This window comes from Glycine max, chromosome 6, assembly GCF_000004515.6.
Source record: "Glycine max cultivar Williams 82 chromosome 6, Glycine_max_v4.0, whole genome shotgun sequence".
NCBI classification, from domain to species: Eukaryota; Viridiplantae; Streptophyta; class Magnoliopsida; order Fabales; family Fabaceae; genus Glycine; species Glycine max.
The window spans coordinates 38,673,866-38,697,349 of record NC_038242.2 but is presented as its reverse complement, the minus strand read 5'-3'; the positions used below and the strand labels follow the sequence as shown (position 1 = coordinate 38,697,349).

The 23,484-nt window shown below is 36.7% G+C and overlaps 2 protein-coding genes across 3 annotated transcripts; one reads left to right on the top strand and one right to left on the bottom strand.

Moving 5' to 3' along the window:
- Window positions 1-3,864: 3,864 nt before the first annotated feature.
- LOC100782289 (uncharacterized) lies at window positions 3,865-6,737 on the top strand. Its single transcript, XM_006582591.4, has 2 exons — window positions 3,865-4,070; window positions 4,352-6,737. The coding sequence occupies exons 1-2, from the start codon at window positions 3,865-3,867 to the stop codon at window positions 6,735-6,737; spliced, it is 2,592 nt and encodes an 863-aa protein (XP_006582654.1).
- Window positions 6,738-16,156: 9,419 nt separating this feature from the next.
- On the bottom strand, window positions 16,157-21,506 carry LOC100527168 (60S ribosomal protein L6). Of its 2 annotated transcripts, XR_005891777.1 has the most exons (3): window positions 21,324-21,506; window positions 18,084-18,513; window positions 16,157-17,385 (listed from the first exon to the last, which is right to left on the bottom strand). XR_005891777.1 is itself a non-coding variant. In NM_001248952.3 (2 exons), exon 2 carries the CDS (start codon window positions 18,489-18,491, stop codon window positions 18,183-18,185), a length of 309 nt encoding a protein of 102 aa, NP_001235881.2. In that variant the 5' UTR covers window positions 18,492-18,513; window positions 21,324-21,462; the 3' UTR covers window positions 17,962-18,182. The 2 variants fall into 2 exon arrangements, 1 of the variants encoding a protein (NP_001235881.2); NM_001248952.3 differs by lacking the exon at window positions 16,157-17,385 and having other exon boundaries at window positions 17,962-18,513; window positions 21,324-21,462.
- Between the last annotated feature and the right edge of the window lie 1,978 nt (window positions 21,507-23,484).

Here is a 23,484-nt window from a genome sequence, read left to right as displayed (position 1 = left end):
CACAAAAAATAACTATTATATATGGACCACTTATAATTATAACACCTTTCTTCTCATTAGTATCATTCTTTTATGATTTACCTAATCTTCGATTTGAAAGTATAGGAGACAAAAATCTTGCTCTGAAATCCCTATTAAACAAACCAATGTATAAATAAATAAATAAATATTGATATTGACAAATATTGAAGATAACTTATATGCTTGTCCTGTAAAGAGTTGAGTGTCAATTGATTTGGATCAGTACAATTTTAGTTTATGTAATTTTCTTGTTGAATTTTCATTTGTTTTCAAATACCAAGACATGTTATCTTGCTTCTTGTCATGCATTGAACTCATCTTCAAAGATCCTGAATTATTTTTCCCCTACTTTTCAGCCCTACCACCGGCTTCTTCTCCCCTTAGAGTCATAGCTGGAGTAGTGGCCAGTCATGGTGTTGCAACTTTGGTAACTATTTTTTCAGTAATAAATTGATAGAACTTCTAAATGTGGGGATCTGCTATTTGAAAGTAACAATAAATGCTTTGTTTAACATTGACATGCATGATAATATTTAATTTAAGCTTCTGGAACAGTATATGAAAATTGGATTTGCCAAAATCTGCACTTGAAGGGCAACAAAGAAAAAATGAAATATATTAATAAACTGGCCGTAAATACAGGCCCAGTGCAAAATGAGTTGCTGATTACTTGTACGGTTTACCCATTTTCTAAGTGCTCTTTCAAGTTTAAACAAACACTTTCGTGATGGCTTTTGATAATTTATTCTAAAACATCTTACTCGATATTTTTGTTGTTTCCTGATATGTGAAAAACTATATTTAATACCGACAACAAGGTCAAAATAAATAAATAGTGAAAATGAGGCTATCTGAAGAAGACCTTGACAATTTTGGTAGAGTTTAATTCATGTGATTCATATTTTCTGGACTGACTTTCCTTTCACACATTTAATTTGTAATATCTTTGGGCTCTTATATTCTCAATGTATCTTTTACATGCTGCAGCTACCTGTACTTGGGGGTTCTTTACTTGGGATGTATTTGCCAGAGAAGGTAACTTCTTGCTTGATATGTTGTATTTTGTTGGTTCCAATCTCATGGTTCTCCTTGTTGAGTAACCCAACCAGATTTTATAAATATGAAACTCTCTAGACATTTGCTATCATCTCAAGCATATAACTAACCAATTTAACCAGAAGGGCGTAATACTAGGGAAAATAGTTGAAATTGAGTTATGATCTTTAACATGCTTTTCTTAAATTATTGCTACTTATAGAATCTGGCTCATGGAGCTCTTCACAAATATTTGATGACTTAGATTAGTTATAATGAGATTCATTCAAGTTGTGTTCCCTAGCTGGTTTATAGATTCATTCAAGTTGCCATATTTGTTTATATTACACATTCGACCAATTTTAGATATACTGTTATCATCATATATATTCATTAGTACAAAACTACTGCTTTTTATTTATTTATCTATAATGGTTTATATTTCTAGGGCATGTGAGTTCATGAAATTAATGTGAAGGCATTTCTCTTTGCAGGCAATTTTTCCACTTTCTTTTTTCTTCTCAAATACTCTCAAGTTCCTGCCAAAAAGGTTGATATTTTGAAACAATATGAATTCTTTCCCAAATTGTTTGTTCAAAATCCATCTTTAAATTCCGAAAAGGGACCCATAAGAGTTCACTTGGAGCTTTATTTAGGGTGAGTGGATCATGGTATCAACATAGTTAAAAATACAAGTTATGTTGTGATGTCTTGATTTTCATTGCTTGGCCTAGTGAGGAAATGTCGATTATTGCAGTCAATGCTTGAGATTTATTGTAGGGGTACAAATTGTGATGGTAGTTGGATTAGTAGCCTAATTTTTTTCAACTTGGTTGATTCTTAGACAAGTGCTTGTCTCCATAAAGTATTCTATTATTTCATAGAAAATGCAGTTACCTTATAATAAAAAACATTGTTATAACTTATTTTTTTCTATGAAATTTTTGTAGGATTTTTTAATTTGTCAACCTCTTATTTTTATTTAATCTATCATGATTGTAATTAATATTTATTTATTTTTTAAATAAATTTTAATATTAATATTAATTACAATCATGCTAATAAAGATTATTTTTAATTATTCATATTTTTCTGATGGGATATCGTTCAGAAAAATATCAATAATTAAAAAATAATTTGTATTTCAAGGATGGGGTTTATGTAAGCATCGTCTTAGAAAGGTAGCTTTCAAGGACGGTGCTTACTTAGGCACCATCTTAGAAAGCAAGCTTTTAAGAACAGTGCTCACGTATGTACCCTATTTGAAAACTACATTTATAAACATTTACGTAAGCACCGTCTTAAAAAAGTAACTTTCAAAGACAAGACGGTACTTACGTAAGTATCGTATTTGAAATGTAGCTTTCAAGGACGATGTCTACATAATCACCGTCTTTGAAAGCTACCTTTCAAAGATTGTGTCTATGTAAGCACTGTCTTAGAAAGTTGTTAGTTTTCTAAGACGGTATCTTTTTATCCGTCATTGAAAGTTAACACTATCAACAACGTTAGATTCTACGACGGTCAACAACTGTAGTTGTATGTTGTCTTCGACTGCCATATAAAATTATTTTTTTGATTGTGAACATATCGTTCTTTTTATACTTTTGGTATTTAGTGTAAATATCTTTTTTGTAAAATATATATATTTACAAATTAATTAATACACGAACATAAAGAATAAAAGGTGAATGTAATAAAGAACGAAAAGTTTTTTTAGGAGAGCTAGAAAAAGTTTCACTTCATACATTTAGCAAAAAATATTCTTTGTACCTATTAACATTTTTCTTATGAGATATCTAGTGATGTCTAAATATTTTTAAATATCGGAAATTTGTTTACAACAGCAAAGCTAGCCTTATATATAAGTGTTAAGTTATCACTCATCAGTATTGCTATTGACAAATAATTTTTGTGTTTCTTATGCACCAAATTAAAAATCTCATATACAATTACGTATTTTTGGTGCAGAATCTGCAGATCAATGTGCTTTTCTGGCGGTACCAAAGAGAATTCCGCAATTTTATTTTTTAAAACAACGTGGATAATAATTTCTTCGATTAAGAGATACTATATGATTTATCATAATTTTAATCAATTTATATCATTTAAAATGCTTTTCTACGGAATGTTTTTCAAAATTAAAGACCCGCATATGATAATACCGTTAATTAGTCTGCTCAAAAGTTAAGAAACTGGATTTTAAATTCATGTACGGGTTCGATTAAATTATATATACTTTTATGTGCGTATTTAGTTTTTAAATAATAAAAGTATAAGACAGATGTAATTTTTAAAATATTTAGTAGGATATATATTAAATATACTTATATCAAAATTGAGATGATTAATTATATTTTTAATTAAGAAGATATTGTTTTAATAAAAAATGAAGCCTATTGAAATTTATTTTAATTATTTTTTAAAGTAATAATAATGATATAATACTTATATAAAATATATAAATTAATAATAATAAATATATATTTGTAATTATTTAAATTAATTTGAGTTTTAATTTTTTGTTATTTTGAATACTATATTTACATGTACTTAATTTTTGTGTGTTTATAATTAATAATTTTTAAATGTTAGAACTATATTATTATTTAATACTTTACAATTATTATAATAATTTTTCAATAATAATAATAATAAATATATTTCATAATGATCAATTATAAGACATTATGATTTTTCTGGTGGGAAAGCAATTTATTTATCTTTCAATATCAGGAGACTCCTATTACTGAGGCAGTCATAAAGGCTACGTCTCTTTAGAAAAGCACAATTAGTGCGTTTGGGGGGATGGTTCATAAGGTTGCTGATCTAAGGCTTACTATGTGGAAGCCCCCTAATGAGATTGCGTTAAATGTGGGTGGTAGTGTCCATGGAGATCCCCAAACTGCGGGATATGGGGGGCTTAGCCAGGACTTGTTAGCGTTCAAGCCTCTGATGATGCTAACACCATCAACACCACCATGGATAGCACTCTTGCAAGGCCAACTCGCACCGTGACTCGACCTAAGTATCTATGAGACTACTTTTGCTAACTACCCACTCACGTAGCCACCCATTCACGCATTACGCATACCATGTAATTACGTACGAGTAGTTAATAGTTTGTTAAGCATGAACTCGTGCATGTGCAATGTTAGCAGTTTGTTAGAATTCCGTTATAATGGTTACGCAACTTGTACCCTCAGCAGTATATAAACTGCTACGTATCTTCCATGGAATAAGAGAAAACAAGCATTTTTCATATTAGTTTCAGGAGGTCCCTACCTCGAATTAGGGCATCACTCTCTCTCTCTCCACTTCCCTTCTTCCTTCTTCCCCCTTCGCGCCACCACGACCATAACAAGTGGTCCGACCTGCCACCGCGGCCATTGCCATGGCTGATCACGGGACCAGAGACAACCACAGACCGTTTAGAAGACGCTATCGCCCGTCTTTCCACAAGCCAGGCCAACCTCAACGAACGGTACACTGATCTTTCCGGTAAGGTTGATTCTATCCTTGATCACCTTCGGTTACGCGATACACACCAAAGCCAGTCCTCCGTCAACACCATGAACAGCCACCGCAACTCCGTTAAGCTCGACATCCCGCGGTTTGATGGTCGCGATCCCCTCGGATGGAGCTTCAAGATGAATCAACTCTTTCAATACCAGAACACGTCGGAAGAAGAGAAGATCACTGTGGCTTCTCTCTACCTCAACGACGCTGCTCTTAGTTGGTACCAGTGGATGCACAATAATGGCCTCATCACTTCGTGGCAGGCATTCCTCGAAGCTTTGGAATCACGATTCGCACCAACATTTTATGATGATCCTAAAGGTGCTTTGTTCAAGCTAGTTCAACGAGGTTCCGTGAACGATTACTTAACGGACTTTGAGCGCCTGGCAAATCGCGTGATAGGTCTCCCTCCACCATTCTTATTGAGTTGCTTTATATCGGGATTAAACCCCGAGCTCCGACGGGAGGTATTGGCCCTCCAACCAATTTCCCTCCTCCAAGCTACCGCCCTCGCAAAGCTGCAGGAGGATAAGCTCCGGGATAGACGAACTCTGATGCCACGCCCCTATCCACCCTCATCAGCTCCCACTAACTTGACCTCTAAACCTAAAGCTCCTTATGTGCAGCGTACTCCAGAAGAAATGGCCTTCTGCAGAGAGAAGGGCTTGTTTTATAACTGCAATGACAAGTGGAGTTCGAACCACCATTGCAAGGGGCGCATACTCCTATTCGTGGCGGACGATTCAGTCCCAGATTCCGGCGAACCAGAAGCCATCATCCCTAGTTCCAGCTCAGACACTACTATCAGTGATCTTGACCTCACAACGGAAACCACCCCTCCCCACATTAGCCTTCACGCCATGTCTGGTTTACCCTCCTCCGAAACCTTTCGCGTGTATGACACAATCAGAAACGCATGCATCACTGTTCTCATCGATAGTGGGAGTACCCACAATTTCCTCCAACCCCGAGTGGCCCACTTCCTCCACCTCCCCATCGAAAGTACCCACCCCCTTCGTGTCCTTGTCGGCAACGGCTTTATGCTTGATTGCGACAAACGCTGCCCTAACACACAACTCTCCATCCAGAGTCACTCCTTTTCGATCAATTTCCACTTACTCCAGATCAGAGGAGCAGATGTTGTGCTTGGCATCGAATGGTTGAAGCAACTCGGCCCTATTACCACTGATTATACTTCCTTCCTCATGAGATTCACTCACATGGGCCAGGAGATATCCCTCCAAGCTGATGTTGCCACTGGACCGGAACCTGCATCGGTGGCCCAAGTCAAACACATGATCCACACAGGGTCGACTTCGGCCTTATTTCACTTATGTCTCTTATCTGAAACCCCCACAGGTACAACCACACATCCTCCACCTATTATCACACCAATCGCAAACCTTCTTCTCCGATACGATAAACTTTTCCAACCACCCAGAAGCTTGCCTCCCTCACGCGAAGTAAACCATCGTATCACCCTTCTCCCTGCAACAGCTCCGGTCAACGTACGCGCTTATAGGTACCCACACTTTCAAAAGGCCGAGATTGAGAGGCAAATCGCAGAACTCTTATCTGCAGGCTTAATAAGATCAAGCACGAGCCCATATTCGTCTCCAGTTCTTCTCGTGAAGAAAAAGGATGGAACATGGCGCATATGTGTCGATTACAGGTCTCTTAATGTTGTTACAGTCCGCGATCGATTTCCAATCCCCACGATTGATGAAGTATTAGATGAACTCGATCAAGCTTCATGGTTCACTAAGCTTGATCTCAGACAAGGATTTCACCAAATCCTTATGAACGAAGCTGATATCGAGAAAACGGCTTTTAGAACGCACCATGGGCATTATGAATACTTGGTTATGCCTTTTGGCTTATGTAATGCACCCTCAACCTTTCAATCAGCAATGAATCATCTTCTCGCACCATTCCTTCGTCGATTTGCAGCTGTATTCTTTGACGATATACTCGTCTACAGCAACTCACTCTCCTCTCATGTTCATCATTTGGAGCTGATCTTCCAGGCTCTACTACGAGGTGAGTTCTATCTCAAGCAAGCTAAGTGTCTTTTTGCCCAGAGGGAATTGGAGTACCTCGGCCATATCGTTTCCGCTAAAGGAGTCACCCCCGAGCCTTCTAAGATCAAAGCCATTACATAGTGGCCAACACCGGCAACCGCAAAAGAACTCCGAGCCTTTCTAGGACTAACAGGGTTTTATCGCAAGTTTGTCCAAAGATATGCAGCAATTGCTACACCACTCACTAATCTACTATGCAAAGATGCTTTCGAATGGTCCATCGAGTCGCAGGAGGCCTTCGACAAGCTCAAGGCTGCCATGACCAGTACCCCGGTACTCGCCCTTCCCAACTTTAATGAACCATTTGTAGTTGAAACTGATGCTTCAGGCACCGCCATGGGAGCCGTGCTCAATCAACAGGGTCATCCCTTAGCGTTCTTTAGTAAGAACTTCAATCCCCGTCTGCTGAATGCGTCCACATATGTGAGGGAGCTTCACGCCATTACCTCCGAGGTTCGTAAATGGAGGCAATACCTTCTCGGCAGCCCATCCACCATCTTCACTGATCACAAGAGTCTCCGAGAGCTTATGACTCAAGTGATTTAGACCCCGGAGCAGCACTACTATCTTTCCAAGTTACTAGGCTTTAATTACACCATACAATACAAAGCAGGTGCCACAAATGTTGTTGCGGATGCACTCTCTCGCCGGCCAGCTACTCGTGCTTTCAGTTCCTCAGTTTGACTTTCTGCGCGAAATCCAACAAACACTCGAGCACGACTTTGATTTTCAGACGTTACGGGACAAGGTTCAACATGATCCTTCTAGCTACCCTCAGTATCGCGTTCATAATGGCTATCTACTCTTCAATGATTGAATATGGTTGAATCCGGCCAACCCATTTATCCCATCCCTCTTATCGGAGTTCCATGCCACACCACTTGGTGGTCATTTCGGGGTAGCCAAGACCCTCCACCGCATCGAAGCAAGCTTCTATTGGCAAGGAATGAAGAAAGACGTTCGCAAGTACATCCGGGAATGCCACATTTGTCAGCAAAATAAAACCACTACCAAGCGTCCGGCGGGGTTATTACAGCCATTACCAGTGCCGGCGGGGGTATGGGAAGATATCTCCATGGATTTCGTTACTCATTTACCTTCATCCAATGGCTATACCGTTATCATGGTTGTAGTTGACCGTTACTCCAAGGAGGTGCACTTCGGCGCCTTACCCACGGGGTTTTCCGCCTTCAAGGTTGCCACGCTTTTTATCGAGGTTGTTTGCAAGCACCATGGATTTCCCAAGAGCATCATCTCCGACAGGGATCCAGTTTTCTTGAGTGCTTTCTGGAGAGAATTATTTCGACTCAGTGGCACGCACCTCCGCCTCTGCACAACGTACCATCCACAAACGGACGGCCAAACCGAGGTCGTGAACCGGGTTCTCGAACAATACCTCCGCTGCTTTGTCAACTCTCAACCTTCCTCCTGGTTTCGCTTCTTATCGCTCGCTGAGTGGTGTTATAACACATCACTACACTCTAGCTCCGACCTCACACCGTTTGAAATCATCTACAGTAAACCCCCACCCGCGATACCCCATTATATTTCAGGACTGACAAAGAATGAAGCTGTTGACTCACTCCTGGAATCTCGTCATAACCTCCACATCCAGCTACAAAGGCGCCTACAAAAAGCTCAAGATTCCATGAAAAGGTATGTTGACGCACGACGCGATGATGTTACATTTGAGGAAGGCCAGTGGGTCTACGTCAAGCTTCGACCCACTCGCCAACATTCAGTTGCAGGCCCTCACCACCCCAAGCTATCGAAACGCTATTTCGGTCCCTTTAAGATTCTTGCTAAGATAGGCGCAATAGCCTATCGCCTCGACCTTCCACCTGCAGCTCACATCCACCCCGTCTTCCACTGTTCCTTGCTCCGCCACCACCACGGTGCTCCACCTTCATCCACTGAACCCTGGACCTTGGAAGTCATCGGTCACCGGCCCTTGCAACGCCCTCTTTGCATTCGGGATAGTAAGTTTGACATGTCCACATCGCCTCCAACTCAGCTCGTCCTGACTCAGTGGGCTGGTCAGCCACCCGAGGACACCTCTTGGGAGCCATGGATTGAACTCCGTGACGCTTACCACCTTGAGGACAAGGTGGTTTTGGAGGGCGGAGGAATTGTTAGCGTTCAAGCCTCTGATGATGCTAACACCATCAACACCACCATGGATAGCACTCCTGCAAGGCCAACTCGCACCGTGACTCGACCTGAGTATCTACGAGACTACTTCTGCTAATTACCCACTCACGTAGCCACCCATTCACGCATTACGCATACCATGTAATTACGTACGAGTAGTTAATAGTTTGTTAAGCATGAACTCGTGCATGTGCAATGTTAGCAGTTTGTTAGAATTCCGTTATAATGGTTACGCAACTTGTACCCTCAGCAGTATATAAACTGCTACGTATCTTCCATGGAATAAGAGAAAACAAGCATTTTTCATACTAGTTTCAGGAGGTCCCTACCTCGAATTAGGGCATCACTCTCTCTCTCTCCACTTCCCTTCTTCCTTCTTCTCCATTCGCGCCACCACGACCATAACAAGACTGGAAGGCCCAACTCCTTTTCGGGTATTATGGAGGAGACGAGTACATTGCAAAGGGGATTTGAATCCTCACTCCAATAAAAATATCCTGCATCTCCCAATTTTTATTTGAAAATATCAAACTATTATTTTCTAACCTTAACACCTTTCTCTTTGTGCAAACTACTCTTGTGATGACAACTTCTTCCATGACAACCTACTCCCCCTGGTCAACTATTCGAGTATAAAGAACCAAAACAAGAAATCAGGGTGGTGGGTTAGGATAGACTTTCTAGATACCTATTCTTGATCCAGGAATAACAGAAGAGAATTCAGCTTACTATCTCGCTTTGAACGCTACCTAAGCAACTTTTAAGGCACTCAGACTCACAAGTCACGCCACTGCAAAACATCCTACCCCACCTCCTTCATTTGTGTGTTGCCATTGAAGATAACAATGTGATTTAGAGCATGGTGTTTTGTCTTCCAAAACAATAATTTGAGAACTTTTTTATTTTCAATCACTATTTCGGAGACATGATTCTCGAAGCTATATAACAGCCTTACAGAATAACCATTTTGAAATATAGATTAAGTTCCAAAATAGGCTTTTCGAAATACATAAAATGTTTTTTTTATTCATTTCAATAATTATTTGTTCACTGTTGTGGTACAAATATTTCAGAAGTTATTTTTTACTGTTATGAAACACCTATTTTGGAAGTTTTTTTTTCACTGTAACAGATATTTCAAAAGTTATTTTTTACTATTACAGAACACCTATTTCGAAAGATAAAAACTATTTTTTACTATTCTAAAAGATTAAAGCTATTTTTTACTATTCCGGAACACCTATTCCGAAAGATGAAAGTTATTTTTTATTGTTATGGAACACCTATTCCAAAAGCTAATTTTTTAATGTTATAGAACACTTATTCTAAAAGGCGGAAGAACAAGAGCTGCAACGTTGTGAGGAGGGTGTCGGGGGAAGGAGGTGGCCCAAGATAAGGAGGAGCCATGGTAGGAAGAACATGAGCCATTGTGGGAGGGAAAGGAGTCATCATGGGAGCTGCCGTCATGGGTGGGAGTAGCCATCATGGATTGAATGATTTTTGAATGAGGGAGGTGTTAGGGTTGGAAAAGAAGATGGTACCTCATTAAGGATAATTTAAATGGGGGTGAAGGGTATACATATTGGAGTGTAGGATTTAAATCCCTTTATAGAGCCATGCCTATGGCAAGGCAAGTGAGACCATTGCCTTAGGCACATGACTGGAAAACCTATTAATACTATGTAAATATATACTTATGAAAAGGCCCATAATTATTGCTAGTTTACTACAAAATTAGGCCTACAAAATATGAATTGTTTCAAGCTAATTAATACAGTAAAATGTAAAGTTTTTAAGGCGAAATGTAATCTTTAGCGGTGTATCAGAAATGAATGAAAGATGAAAAGAAATTTGAGGATTCATTCATCAAAGTATTACAAAGTTGGTTTATTTATACAATGACAGAAAATAACTAACTTGAGTAACCAACTAACTTACTCAAATAACTTCTAGTAACTAACTAACCGTCATAACCAACTAACTACTCAAATAACTTCTAGTAACCAACTAACTGCCATAACCAACTAACTACTTAAATAACTTCTTGTAACTAACTGCAACTGCTTAATTGTGATACCCCCCTCAAGTTGGCGAATAGATGTTAATCATTCCCAACTTGGCAATGAATTTACCAAAAACTGGGCCTGGAAGTGCTTTTGTAAAGACATCTGCAACTTGGTGTTGGCTCTTGACATGGACAAGCTTGACTACTTTGGACTGAACATATTCTCGGATGAAATGATGATCAATGTCAATGTGCTTGGATCGTTCATGATGAGTAGGGTTTGAAGCAAGACATATAGCAGATTTATTATCACAAAATAGCATCACAGAGGGCACATCAACTTCAAAGTAAAGAAGTAACTAGCTTAACCTAACAATTTCACTAGTAACAGAAGACAAGGCATGATATTAAGCTTCAGTGGATGATTTTGAAACAGTGAGTTGTTTCTTAGAACGCCAAGAAAGAAGGTTGTTTCCCAAAAAAACACAAAAGCCAGAAGTGGATCTTCTGGTATCAACACAGCTGGCCCAATCAGCATCAGCAAAGGCAGTGAGGTTGAGAGAGTTTTGAGCAGGGAAAAACAAACCTTGTCCAGGAGCAGATTTGATATACTACAGAAGATTATGAACAACATGTAGGTGAGGAACTCTAGGTGCTTTCATATACTGACTTAATCGATTCACAACAAAGGTGATATCAGGTCGTGAGATGGTCAAATAAAGCAATCTACCAATTAATCTTTTGTACATTTATGGATCAGGGAGTAAGTCTCCATCATGAAGATTGAGTTTCAGATTGGGATCCATTGGTATATTGGAAGGTTTGCAGGCCAAGAAACCTATATCTTCCAAAAGAAATAGAGCATACTTTCGCTGGGATAGTGAGATACCTCTGCTGGATTTGGCTATTTCTAAGCCAAGAAAATATTTCAAAGGGTCAAGGATCTTCAATTGAAACAAAGACTGTAATTTGGTCTGAACAGCTTGTACAGAGGCAAGATTGGGTCCTGACAGGATGATGTCATCTACATATACTAGTAAAATGACTAAGGAATTTCCTGAGCCAATGGTGAAAAGGGAGTAATCATGCTTGGATTGATGGAATCCATGACTAAGAAGAGTAGTGAAGAACTTACAGAACCATTGTCTAGAGGCTTGTTTTAGGCCATATAATGATTTGTTCAATTTGCATACCAATGAAGGATTGGCCGACTTGTATCCCTTGGGAAGTTCCATATAAACTTCTTCAAACAAATCTCCATTCAAAAAAGCATTGTTAACATCCAATTGGAGGAGGCACCAGTTTCTAGCAGTACGAACACAAAGCAGAACTCTCACGATGGTAAGTTTGTCTACTAGAGAGAATGTATCAGAGAAATCAATCCCATCTTGTTGACTATAACCTATGGCAACCAATCGAGCTTTGTATCTATCTACAAAGCCATCCATTTTGTATTAAACTTTATACATCCATCAACATCCTATACAGTGCTTATCAGGTGGTAATGGAACAAGTGTCCAAGTGGAATTTGCTTCAAGAGCTTGGATTTCCTCATGCATTGGTCGATGCCATTCAGGATAAGGAATAGCTTAATGATAGAACTGAGGTTCATAGACAGTTGAGATGTGACTAATGAAAGCTCTGTAAGGGGGGCTAAGAGGCAACAGGAAACAATGATGTTGGATGGGATATGCAGCCTGAGATTATGATATTATATAATCAAACACGTATAAGGGATGCTTAGAGTGGCGTGTACTCCTTCTTAAGGTGACAGAGGGCAAAGTGTAAGGATGATCTGAGCCAGGGATTGAGGGTGAATCAGTTGGGTCATGGTTAAAGCTATTAGGTGGTTGTGGTGATTGGCTACGAGTCTGGTCAGGGTTAGGTAAGGTATTAGTGATGGGAATGGGGATAACCAAATCAAGTAAAGGATCAAGAATGACTTGATGCTATGAAATGGTTTGAAAAGGAAAAATGGATTCATAAAAGACAACATCTCTGGACACAAAAAATTTCTTAGTGTCTAGGCTATACAATTTGTATCCTTTATAACCTTGGGGATAGCCAACAAAAATTGCAGGCACTGCTCGAGGAGAAAACTTGTTCCTTGATGATGGAAGAGTGGAAGCAAATGCTAAACAGCCAAAACTTCTTAAGGCATGATAGTCAGGTTCCTTTTTTAATAGAATATTGTAGGGTGAGCAGTGTTGCAATAATGGTGAAGGGGTTTTGTTGATGAGAAAAGCTGCAATGGTAACACAATCACCCCAGAATGAGATAGGAACTTTAGACTGAAAAAACAAAGCTCTGGCTACATTGAGCAGATGTTGATGCTTCCTTTCCACTATTGAATTTTGTTATGTCCTTTCAACACAGGAAAATTGATGAAGAGTGCCCACGGAAGCCAAAAACTAAGTGAGGGCAAGTTCCTTAGCATTATCAGATCTGAGGCATTTGATAGATACACCAAACTGAGTCTGAACCATGGTGAAAAATTGTTGCATATAGATTGAAGCTTCAAATTTGTGCTTAAGCAGAAATAGCCAAGTGAATCTTGAGAAGTCATCAACCAATGTAAGGAAAAATCTTCTTCCCTCATAGGTAGGGTGAGCATAAGGACCCCATATATCACAATGAATTAAGTCAAATGGTAATTCAGATAAATGGTTAGAGTTAGAAAAAGATAACCTTCTAAATTTAGCAAGAGGACAAACAAAATAATTAGAAGAAGATAAATTGGGAGAAAGGTGCAGACCAATTTTATTATTCAAATGTTTGAAAACTTTGTCTGAGATATGGCCAAATCTAGAATGCCAAATATGAGCATTTTTACAAGGAATGGAATTTGTATGTGAATTGATAACAAAAAAAGTAAATTTGCAATCAAGAGTGTCCTTGAGATCTAAGACATAAAGGCCTTGGATGAGATCCCCTCTACCAATCCTCTTGCAAGCTTGCTTCTCCTAAATATCAAATTCATTTTAAGAAAAAGAAATGGACAAATTAGGATTGGTTAGAAGATCACTAACTGAAATTAAATTGAATTTGAATTTAGGAATGTAGGCAAAATTATGCAAGATTAAGGTATTGGTTAAGCAAACTGAACCAGTGGCAAGGATAGGTATAACATCATTGTTAGGCAGAGTGACAGTTTTATCAGAAACAAGTTGATAAGATAAAAAATGATGAAAGGAACAAGAAATATGAATGCTGGCACCAGAATGTAAAAGCCAGCAATCATGAAGAAAATTAGAAGTGGATGTAGAAAGGATCATACCACTGGCAGAAGAAACACCTTGAGGGATGACAACATTGGTAGCATGACTTTGTAAAAGATTCATCAATTGACTATATTGTTGGGCAGTAAGCTGAAACTGGGAACCCGAGTCACCAGAGGAAGGTTGTGAGTGAGACATATCAACAGATACTTGTTGAGCAACTTGGTGTGGTGGTTCAGAAGAAGAAGAATGTTTCTTTGCTTCTGAGGAAAAACCAATCCTCTTATAATTTGGAGGATAACCATGCAACTTGAAGCAATGATCCTGAGTATGACCCAGCATACCACAATGAGCACACAAGGGGCAATTCTTGGAAGATCCTTTGAAGCTATTGTCAGGATGATTGTGTGCAACAGAAGAAGTCTTCAAGGCAAAAGCATGTGAAACTTCACTAGCAGAGGTGGAAGCACCAACTTCCATTTGCTTTTCTTCTTGAACAACTAAGGAAAAAACCTTAGTTACTGAGGGAAAGGGATCCGTGGATAAAATTTGACCTCTGATAGTAGAGAAGGATTCGCTCAGCCCCATTAAGAACTGCATAGCATACTCCATTTGTTCAAAATCGCACCAAAGTTTAATTCCTCCACAGGTGTAGCTATATGAGGGCTTCAGTTCTGATAATGACTCCCACAGAGAACGAAGCTTGGAGTAGAAAGAGGAAACAGACATGGAACCTTGTTACAGAGTGATCAAGTCGTGCTTAAGTTGAAAAATTAAAGGACCATTTCATTGCTCGAAACATTCTTGAAGATCATCACAGATTGTTTTGGTAGAAGAACAATGTAAGATACTTACTTGCATTTCTTTGGATAAAGAATTAAGGAGCTAGGAAGAAACGATACTATCGTTGCGATGCTACAAAGCATGAGTTGAGTGACCCAAAGCAGGTTCAGGAATTGAACCATCAACACACCCATATTTGTTCTTCACATGAAGAGCAATGCGCATTGCTTTCTTCCAAGGATTGTAGTTTTCACCGGTAAGAGGATGAGAAACTAAGGCAATACCAGGATTGTTGGAAGAATGAAGAATGAAGGGGTTAGAATCATCAATGGCAGTCATGGTCATGAGAGAAAAAAAAAAAAAGGAATAGCTTCAATAGGAAGCAAGAAGCACGGAAGCAAAAACTTCTGATACCATATCAGAAATGAAAGAAATGAAAGATAGATGAAAAGCAGTTTGAAGATTCATTCATCAAAGTATTACAAAGTTGATTTATTTATACAAAGATAGAAAATAACTAATTTGAGTAACTAACTAACTTACTCAAATAACTTCTAGTAACTAACTAACTGTCATAACCAACTAACTACTCAAATAACTTCTAGTAACTAACTAACTGTCATAACCAACTAACTACTCAAATAACTTCTAGTAACTAACTAACTGTCATAACCAACTAACTACTCAAATAACTTCTAATAACCAACTAACTACTCAAATAACTTCTTGTAACTAACTGCAATGACTTAATCATGATACGGTGAAATGTAATAATATTAATTGGCTTTTAATTGAATGAAAATTTTGTTTGAAAAATCAATTATTTCCCATGTTAGAACAATAATTCATTAAAAAAATGTATTGTTAATTAATTTTCCCATTAAAATTGAAATGCCAATTATTTCCTATGTAAATGCTACTAGTTTCCAATGTTAGTAATTAGCTTTTAATTGAAAGAAAAAGTAACTATTAATTGAGGGAGAGCGCTTCTAAAAAAATTGAGAGAAATAGAATGGAAGAATACAAATAAAATGACAAAAGAAAACACATGCTAATCGATCCTTAAAAAAGAATATTAATTAAGTAAAACTTAATTTCAATCTCTCTGTATGTATGTCAAAGAAGTAAGAAAAAATAAAAGTATGTAAATTTTACCAAATAGAAGTCAACAACAAAATAAAATAAATCTTATATGAAAAACAATAGAGACAACTAACCAAAAATTAAAATAATATCTTCAGCATAAGTTTTGAAATCTTTTTTATTCTTATTCTTAACTTAATTATCATGAGTTATGATTGTTTACGTTTATATATAGATATAATATTCTCAATAATATTATGAAGAGGTTTCCATATAGATAGTAACACTCAAAAATTGTTTAACAAAATTAAGCAAAAAGAAGTTATGAAGAAGACTCAAACTCGAGCTACATCTGGTCAAGCATTTGTGAAGCAAGGTGACTGATGGAAGAAGACTGCTTATGGAAAGTGGGCAATGGTCGTTGTATTCTTGCTTTCAAGCATAAACGAATCCCAAATATCTCTGGAAACATCATTCAACCATGTGATAGGGAGATGGTTCAGGATGACATCCTTGTTCATAATCTGTTCGGGACGAGGCAAACACATGGAACAAGGAGCTAATTGATGAGTCATTCCCTCAAAGCATAGCTTCTTGTATCAAATCTATCCATTACAGGTTTCACGCACACAAGATTTTATGTACTGGAAATACCCTCCAAACGGCATATATTCAGTGACTTCTAGCTACCACCTAGCTAGAATGAAATACCACCAGATGGAGTCAAAGTTGGAGTATTGAAGCAACACTGAAATGCAAGAATCTAGCCTGATGCCTCTTCAAACAGATTGCCAGTAAAAGACTCGTTGGCAAAGAAAAATATTCTTGTTGAGACTCTTTGCCCATTCTGTGGTGAGGAAAGAGAGACAACCATGCATGCACTAGTCACTTGCCCAGATATCCAATACCTATGGTTTGACTCGCCATTAGGTCTCAGAGTTGACACAAGCTCTTCGCCTGACTTCAAGAGCTGGTTATCATTTTGTTTTAAGCAGATGGATGGAGAGGCAAGAACTATGTTGGTCACACTCTGTTGGGCAATTTGGTTTTAGAAGAAACCAAAGTGTTTTCCAGAACAGGAGTATGGAGTGTAGACAAGTATTGCAGAAGATACATAGCAATATCAGAGTTCACACAGATTGAGTTGGACGTTCAAGCTGGTGTCGAGGAAACCATAACATGGAGACCCCTGAAAGCTTCTGTTTTGAACTTCGACGCAAGCGTCAGGAAGATTGGAATGGGGTTTGGTCTGATTGTCAGAGATTGCAGTGGCCAAGTTCTAGTTGCAGCAATGAAATTCACTGAGTCTGAACTGGAACCGAGGGAAGCAGAAGCACTAGCTTACAGGAGGGCTGTTCTGACCATGAACGAATTGTGCATCTTTGGAGCAGAATATGAGACAGATTGCATGCAGTTGTACAATGAGTGGAACAGATCAGACAAAGGAGGTCGCTCTCTCTTTCATGGTCTGGTGGAGGAGACAAGAAGACTGGACCCAGTGGCAGGAAGTCAGAAACTTAATTTTGATAAGAGGCAAGGAAATAAAGCTGCCCATTGTTTAGCCAATTTGGCTTTTTCTTTATTAGATAGATGCTGGATTGATAAGGTCCCTGATCAATTGGACCAAATATTGCTAATGATGTAAATTCCTTTTATCTTCAATAATATTCCAGCATCCTTGACGTCAAAAATAGAAAAAGAAGCTATGGAGTGATTAAAGTTTCTTACCTTTGAAACTGTGACTCCAAAATTTTCAGTCAACTCCAATTTTACATGTTGCATACCTATTGAACTTGTGATTCCTTACTGATTATGTTTCGATGGTGGATAGTTCCAGCACTACAAGCTTCTCATACATTAAAAGCTTGAAGGGTGAAGCATAATGTAGCCAGGTTCTTATCATTAAAATAGGCAGCTCCAATGCACACACATCATCTAAGACCTAAGGTGAAGTGAAATTTAAAACGAACCATCCTATAATAATTTTTGAACTATTGGTAGCATGGGGACAAGAAAATGGTTTGACCCCCCACCCCACAACATGCTAAAGTGGCAAAGAAAATGAGTTTTAAGATGATATCATATTCTTTGATAAAATGTCTCAACAACATAAGATAAAACCTAAAAAGATCCATATCAATACTGAAAGAAGAAATTATCGTTATTTCAAAGCAAATACTTGATTACCATAATGCTCTGTTGAAGGATTCCAACACTCAAAATTGTTTGAAAGCTAGAGTGAATCATTCTGCCGACAAGGTCTAGCCATCACCAAAAATTATATGATCATTTTGACTTCTTTCCTTGTTTTTTCTTGATAACTTCATCAACATACATTATGCCCTTGCCTTTGTAAACTTCGGGTGGCTTACAAGTCCGAACAGTAGCAGCAAACTGGTGCACCCTTTGCTTGTCTATTCCAGTACAGCAAATTACATTGTTTTTGAAGCAGAAAACACGGACAGCAGGAGGAACAGTTAATTCCACCTCATGACTGTACCCCAATTTGAGATACAATAGACGACCCGCAGCTTCAGCTCTAGCTTTGTATCCAACACCCACAATCTTGAGAAAGCGAAAAAATTTGGCCTCCATCAGTGCCAGACCAATATGTGGCCTAAAATTGCGAAACAACGAAAAATATAGAAAATTAAGTTTTGATAAATGAATCAAACCGCAAGAAGAAAATACAAATGAGCAAGGAGCAGCATCCTATTTGGTAAAGAGAATGCCATGTCCATTATAAGATTGATAGAAATATATTGATTATCATTTTCTAGTAAGCCATTGCAAACAAGAGATTAGTTACAGGTAAATGAAATCATAGTATGACTATGATGCCACAAGGTAAATACTATGCATTCTACATAAGTGGGTGTAAATTACAGAATGAAGTGAAGCAAATGTTTGATTGAAATTGCATAACCAAATGCATTAATAATGATTATAATATAGCTCCAGCAGAATGCTCATTTTCAACCGGTAAATTTCCAATCCCAAGATAAAATCCACACATGATTTTTTAATATTCTTTTTATTAGAAAAGAATGTTGGTACAGAGAATGGCAACATTTAGTGGCGCCACTTGAAGGGAGATCTTTCATTCGTGGATGTCACTAATGCAAAGGTATCAGTTCCACAGAAGCTATGTACTTTATTCCGTAGTTCCTTGAAAGGCATCGATAATTCACTAGAATAATCATAGCCATATTTTTCTAAAAACCAAGTTAAGAGATTATGTGAACTGATTTAAAATAGTTGCTAAAAACTGATTTTAGGTTAAAAAAAAGTTCAAATCAAAAATCAATTTTGAATCACAAATCAATTTCAATACCATTTCTAAAACTGATTTTGAACCTTAAACCGGTTCTAAACCCCAAAACCAGTTTTGAAATTGGTTTTAAAATTGGTTTAAGGATCAAAACTGGTCTTTTGAACCTAAAATTGGTTTTAAACTTATTTATATGTTCTTTGCAAAACTGATTTTAAAATTAGTTTATCCTTTCCCAAAAATGGATTTAAAAATTGTTTTCCAAAACCGGTCAGTGTCAATGTAGAACCATTAACTATAAATTATAAGAAAAATAAATAGATTTATCTAAATAGACAAAGAAGAACCACATGACACAAAACTGCTAGCAATGAACATCCTAAAGAATCCAATTATTCAACAAAGGGCACGAAGGATGAATAGATATATAACTCTATAATAGTCAATAAAGCTTTGCAAGTCCATAAGGCATTCAAGGAAAGATAAGCAATCACGATGTCACTAGCAAATTAATTGACATTAACATCTTCCATACATTGTTTCAAAATACAGTGAGATTGAATATTGTTTATGTTGGACTTTTGAATGACAACTGCTGCATGTCTATACAGAAAACATTGAAGTAAATAGCATGAACAAGAGTGTAAAGTTCAGAGTTCAGGCTTCAATTTCGCATTATTGATGATATATCCTGCACCATTAAAGCAATGCAATGCCAATAAAATTTGCAAGGGTCACAATCAATATGTAAATTCCAGGTGCATACTTTGCATGACTAAACAAACAAGATGGTGATAGAAGATATTAAGGATACAGTCAATTGTGCAGCTTCTTCCTCTACAACATAACAAACATAGACTTACAAGAAGAGTCTCTCTGAGTTGATAGTTTTTTTCTGAGAAAAGTCTATGACAAAAAAGAAAAGTACAAGACATTGTCCTAAGGAAACCAACAAGGAAAAGAAAAAGGATCAAAAAAGAAAGTCAAGAAGGTCTTCTATTCATGAGAATCTAAACTTTTTTCAGCTATTTGGCTAAAAGCACGAAGCCTTAGAGACTGTAACAATGAATCAACCAATAAAAGTGGATACATTAGATCAGCAACTAAAATAAGCATTCCCCGTGACAACTGAGCCATTTTACTATAGGAGCTAATTCTTAGCACAATTTCAGCTTTATTGACACCTCATCTATGAAGCACAAACACCTCTCTTGTTCGAAGTGTCACCATGTCGGACACATTTCCGACATCAGCACACCCAGACACTTGTCTTGACACTTCCTATTAGGTATCTGATTCAAAAGTTACTTTGTGTTGGTTTGAACACTTAAGACGTTACCTTTACACAACTAATACACTATCAATTTCGATATTTTGTTATATGTTACTCATATTTCATTTAATTAGAATGCCTCTACTTGAGTGCGTATGTGATATTTTCGTATCCTATATTTTAGACATTAATCGTATCGAAGTGTCCATGTTCGTGTCTGGTGTCTGTGTCAGATTGTGTGTTTCATAGCACCTCATCCAATGATGGAACTCTGTGTTAAGGTTCAGTCATTTCTTTTTGCCATTTAGTATTCATATCATTAGCTCTGTCCATTGATGTAAAAATTGGAACTTTGGTACATAACTTTCTAGTTTATATATAAATCCCATGAGAAATATTTAGTTCAGTACTGCATTCTAATTTCTAAAACTTACTTCAGAGGGATTGTGCGGGATTTCCTGTAGTCAGGGAATTCCCACATTCATGACGCATTCGGAGACGTGAACCATCCAAGGGTTCTGGTTCATGAATGCAGGGAATCCATTTCCAAATTCACTCTTTGGAAATCCTTTTGCCAATTGATGTTGTACTAACCCTCTTTTCCCTACTCAGTCCCATATCAATTACCAACTGCAATCAATATTAGGATGGCTATAGGTTGGGGCATTGAATTCTTAAAAGTCTGAAACTGAAGTGCCATTTGTCAAGACAATTTTGAGACTTATTTTCATAAGCCATAAAACTGTTCCAGAAAAATACATTAATGTGCTCCAACAATTGAGAGAGATCTTATTATCATTTAAGGAATATATATATATATATCATGTAAAGAGGTTAATGATGAATGAAAGGAACATGCAGAAGATAGAGAAGGATGACCAACCTTTGGCGGAGCAACTTCAGCGAAATAGAAAAATAGTTTGAGAGGGGTTGGTTGCTGACGCCCTGCGGAACGGCGTCGTGTAGAGGTATAGATATTAGACGAAGAAGGGATTGAAGCTCGTGAAAGTATGATTGAAGAGAAGGGGACAAGGGCAGCGTGGGTGAAGGAATGGAAATTTAAAAAAAAATATATAAAAAAAATAGTTGGATTAAGAGTAGCATTTCATATCATATATATTATCATACTATTACTTTTTTTTTCTTTTTCATATGTATAAAAAAAATTAAATATAAATTATGATTTTGTAATTTAGCATTTTTTTTTTGTCGTCCTTAAAAAAATTGTTGTTGAAGTAAAAAAAAATATTTTAGTCATTATCTATTATATTTGTTTTGTTTCCGTCTTTTTCATTATAAAAATGATGATGTGATAAATAGAATGACAGCATTCTTATGTTATCACATTACTTGATGACTTAGCATGTCACATCATTATTATCTTACAAGAATGAATATAAAAATAAGATTTAATTAAGTTTTTCATATTTAGAATATAGTTCGTTTTTAGATTATTATTTAACATTTATTTTTTTCACCCAAGCACTTGAAAATTTTTTCTGTTTCATTTTACTATAGGTTGTTAGTCGTCTTTCATCAAATGATGACATGAAAGACGAAGTGTCACGTCATCACACTTTGTCACAGACACTTCATTATCACGATAAATGATTGAGCACGATGATGTGACATCTTGTCTACTACGTCATCACTACGGAAGAAAATTAATGATAGGTAGTAAAATGAAATTGAACTTTTTCAGTTAGGTATTTGATAAAAAAAAAATGAATTTTTAAGTAGTAGCATGAAAACGATTTTTTAGTTAACAAATGATAAGAATGAGTTTTATCAAAATAAACAATTTAATTTCATATAAAATAAATTTATTATTTTATTGAAAATAAAATAAATATGGTTATCGTATGTTTAAGTTATGTTTAAAAGAAAATATTATAAGTCAATAAGAAAAAATTATTTCTCAACCAGTTTTATTTGATCAAATATTCGCAAACTTGTCAAAAAACTAAAAATTAACTTAATGAATATATATATATATATATATATACACACAATTTACTTTTATATAGACTTAAGAAAATTTATCCAATTTATTTTTTTAAGATAATTTCTCATTCAAAATAAGAAATACATTAAATTAATAAGATATTTTTATTGGTAGAAATAAAAAAAAATACTGTTTGAAATTTACAATAACTCACCTATCAATTTATCATGTTTAATCAACTGAATTATATTAATAAGATAGGTAGAATTAAAAAGTTAAAATGCGTACATTTAATATCTGGACGTTAAAAGAGAACCCAACAAGATCAAATGGTGAGATATATATTTTGGGTCTAGAGAATAGAATAGTGAAGGAAGAGTGAGGGGAGACATAACATGTTATAAGTGTAGATTGATCATCGACTGCAAAACACCAATTATATATGGTTTAAATAAGTTTTTCATACATAAAAAATAGGTCGTTTTCATATTACTACCTAAAAATTCATTTTTTGTCAAATACCTACCTGAACAAAATTTTAGTTTCATTTTTCTACCTGTCGTTAGTTGTTTTCCGTGTGATAGACAGAGTAGCACGTCATCAAGCTCAATCATCGACACGTCAGTACCACGTCATTGAAGGTGATGATGTGACAATGAAGTGTCCATGACAAGACATGATGGCGTGAGACTATATCTGCCATGTCATCACCTAACGGAAGGCGACTAACGACAGGTAATAAAATGAAACTAATTTTTTTTTCGAGTACTTGGTTGAAAAAAAATAAATGTTAGATAGCAATCTGAAAACGACCTATATTACAAGTATGAAAAACTTAATTAAGCCTAAAAATAAATATGATTTACAAGACTAAAATATAAAAAATAACATATTTGTAGGGACCAAAAAATATTAAACTTTTTAATTACATATTAAAATAAACTAAAAATTTTATACCTCTTTTCTCTCTTGCCTTCCTTCATTTCCTATCTCACATCCTTCATCACCTTCAAGAAATTGTGGTAGCGATAATGATGGTAGTGAAGGAAACGATATTCAGGGGCGGAGCTAGGATTTTTATTTAAGGAAGGTCAATATA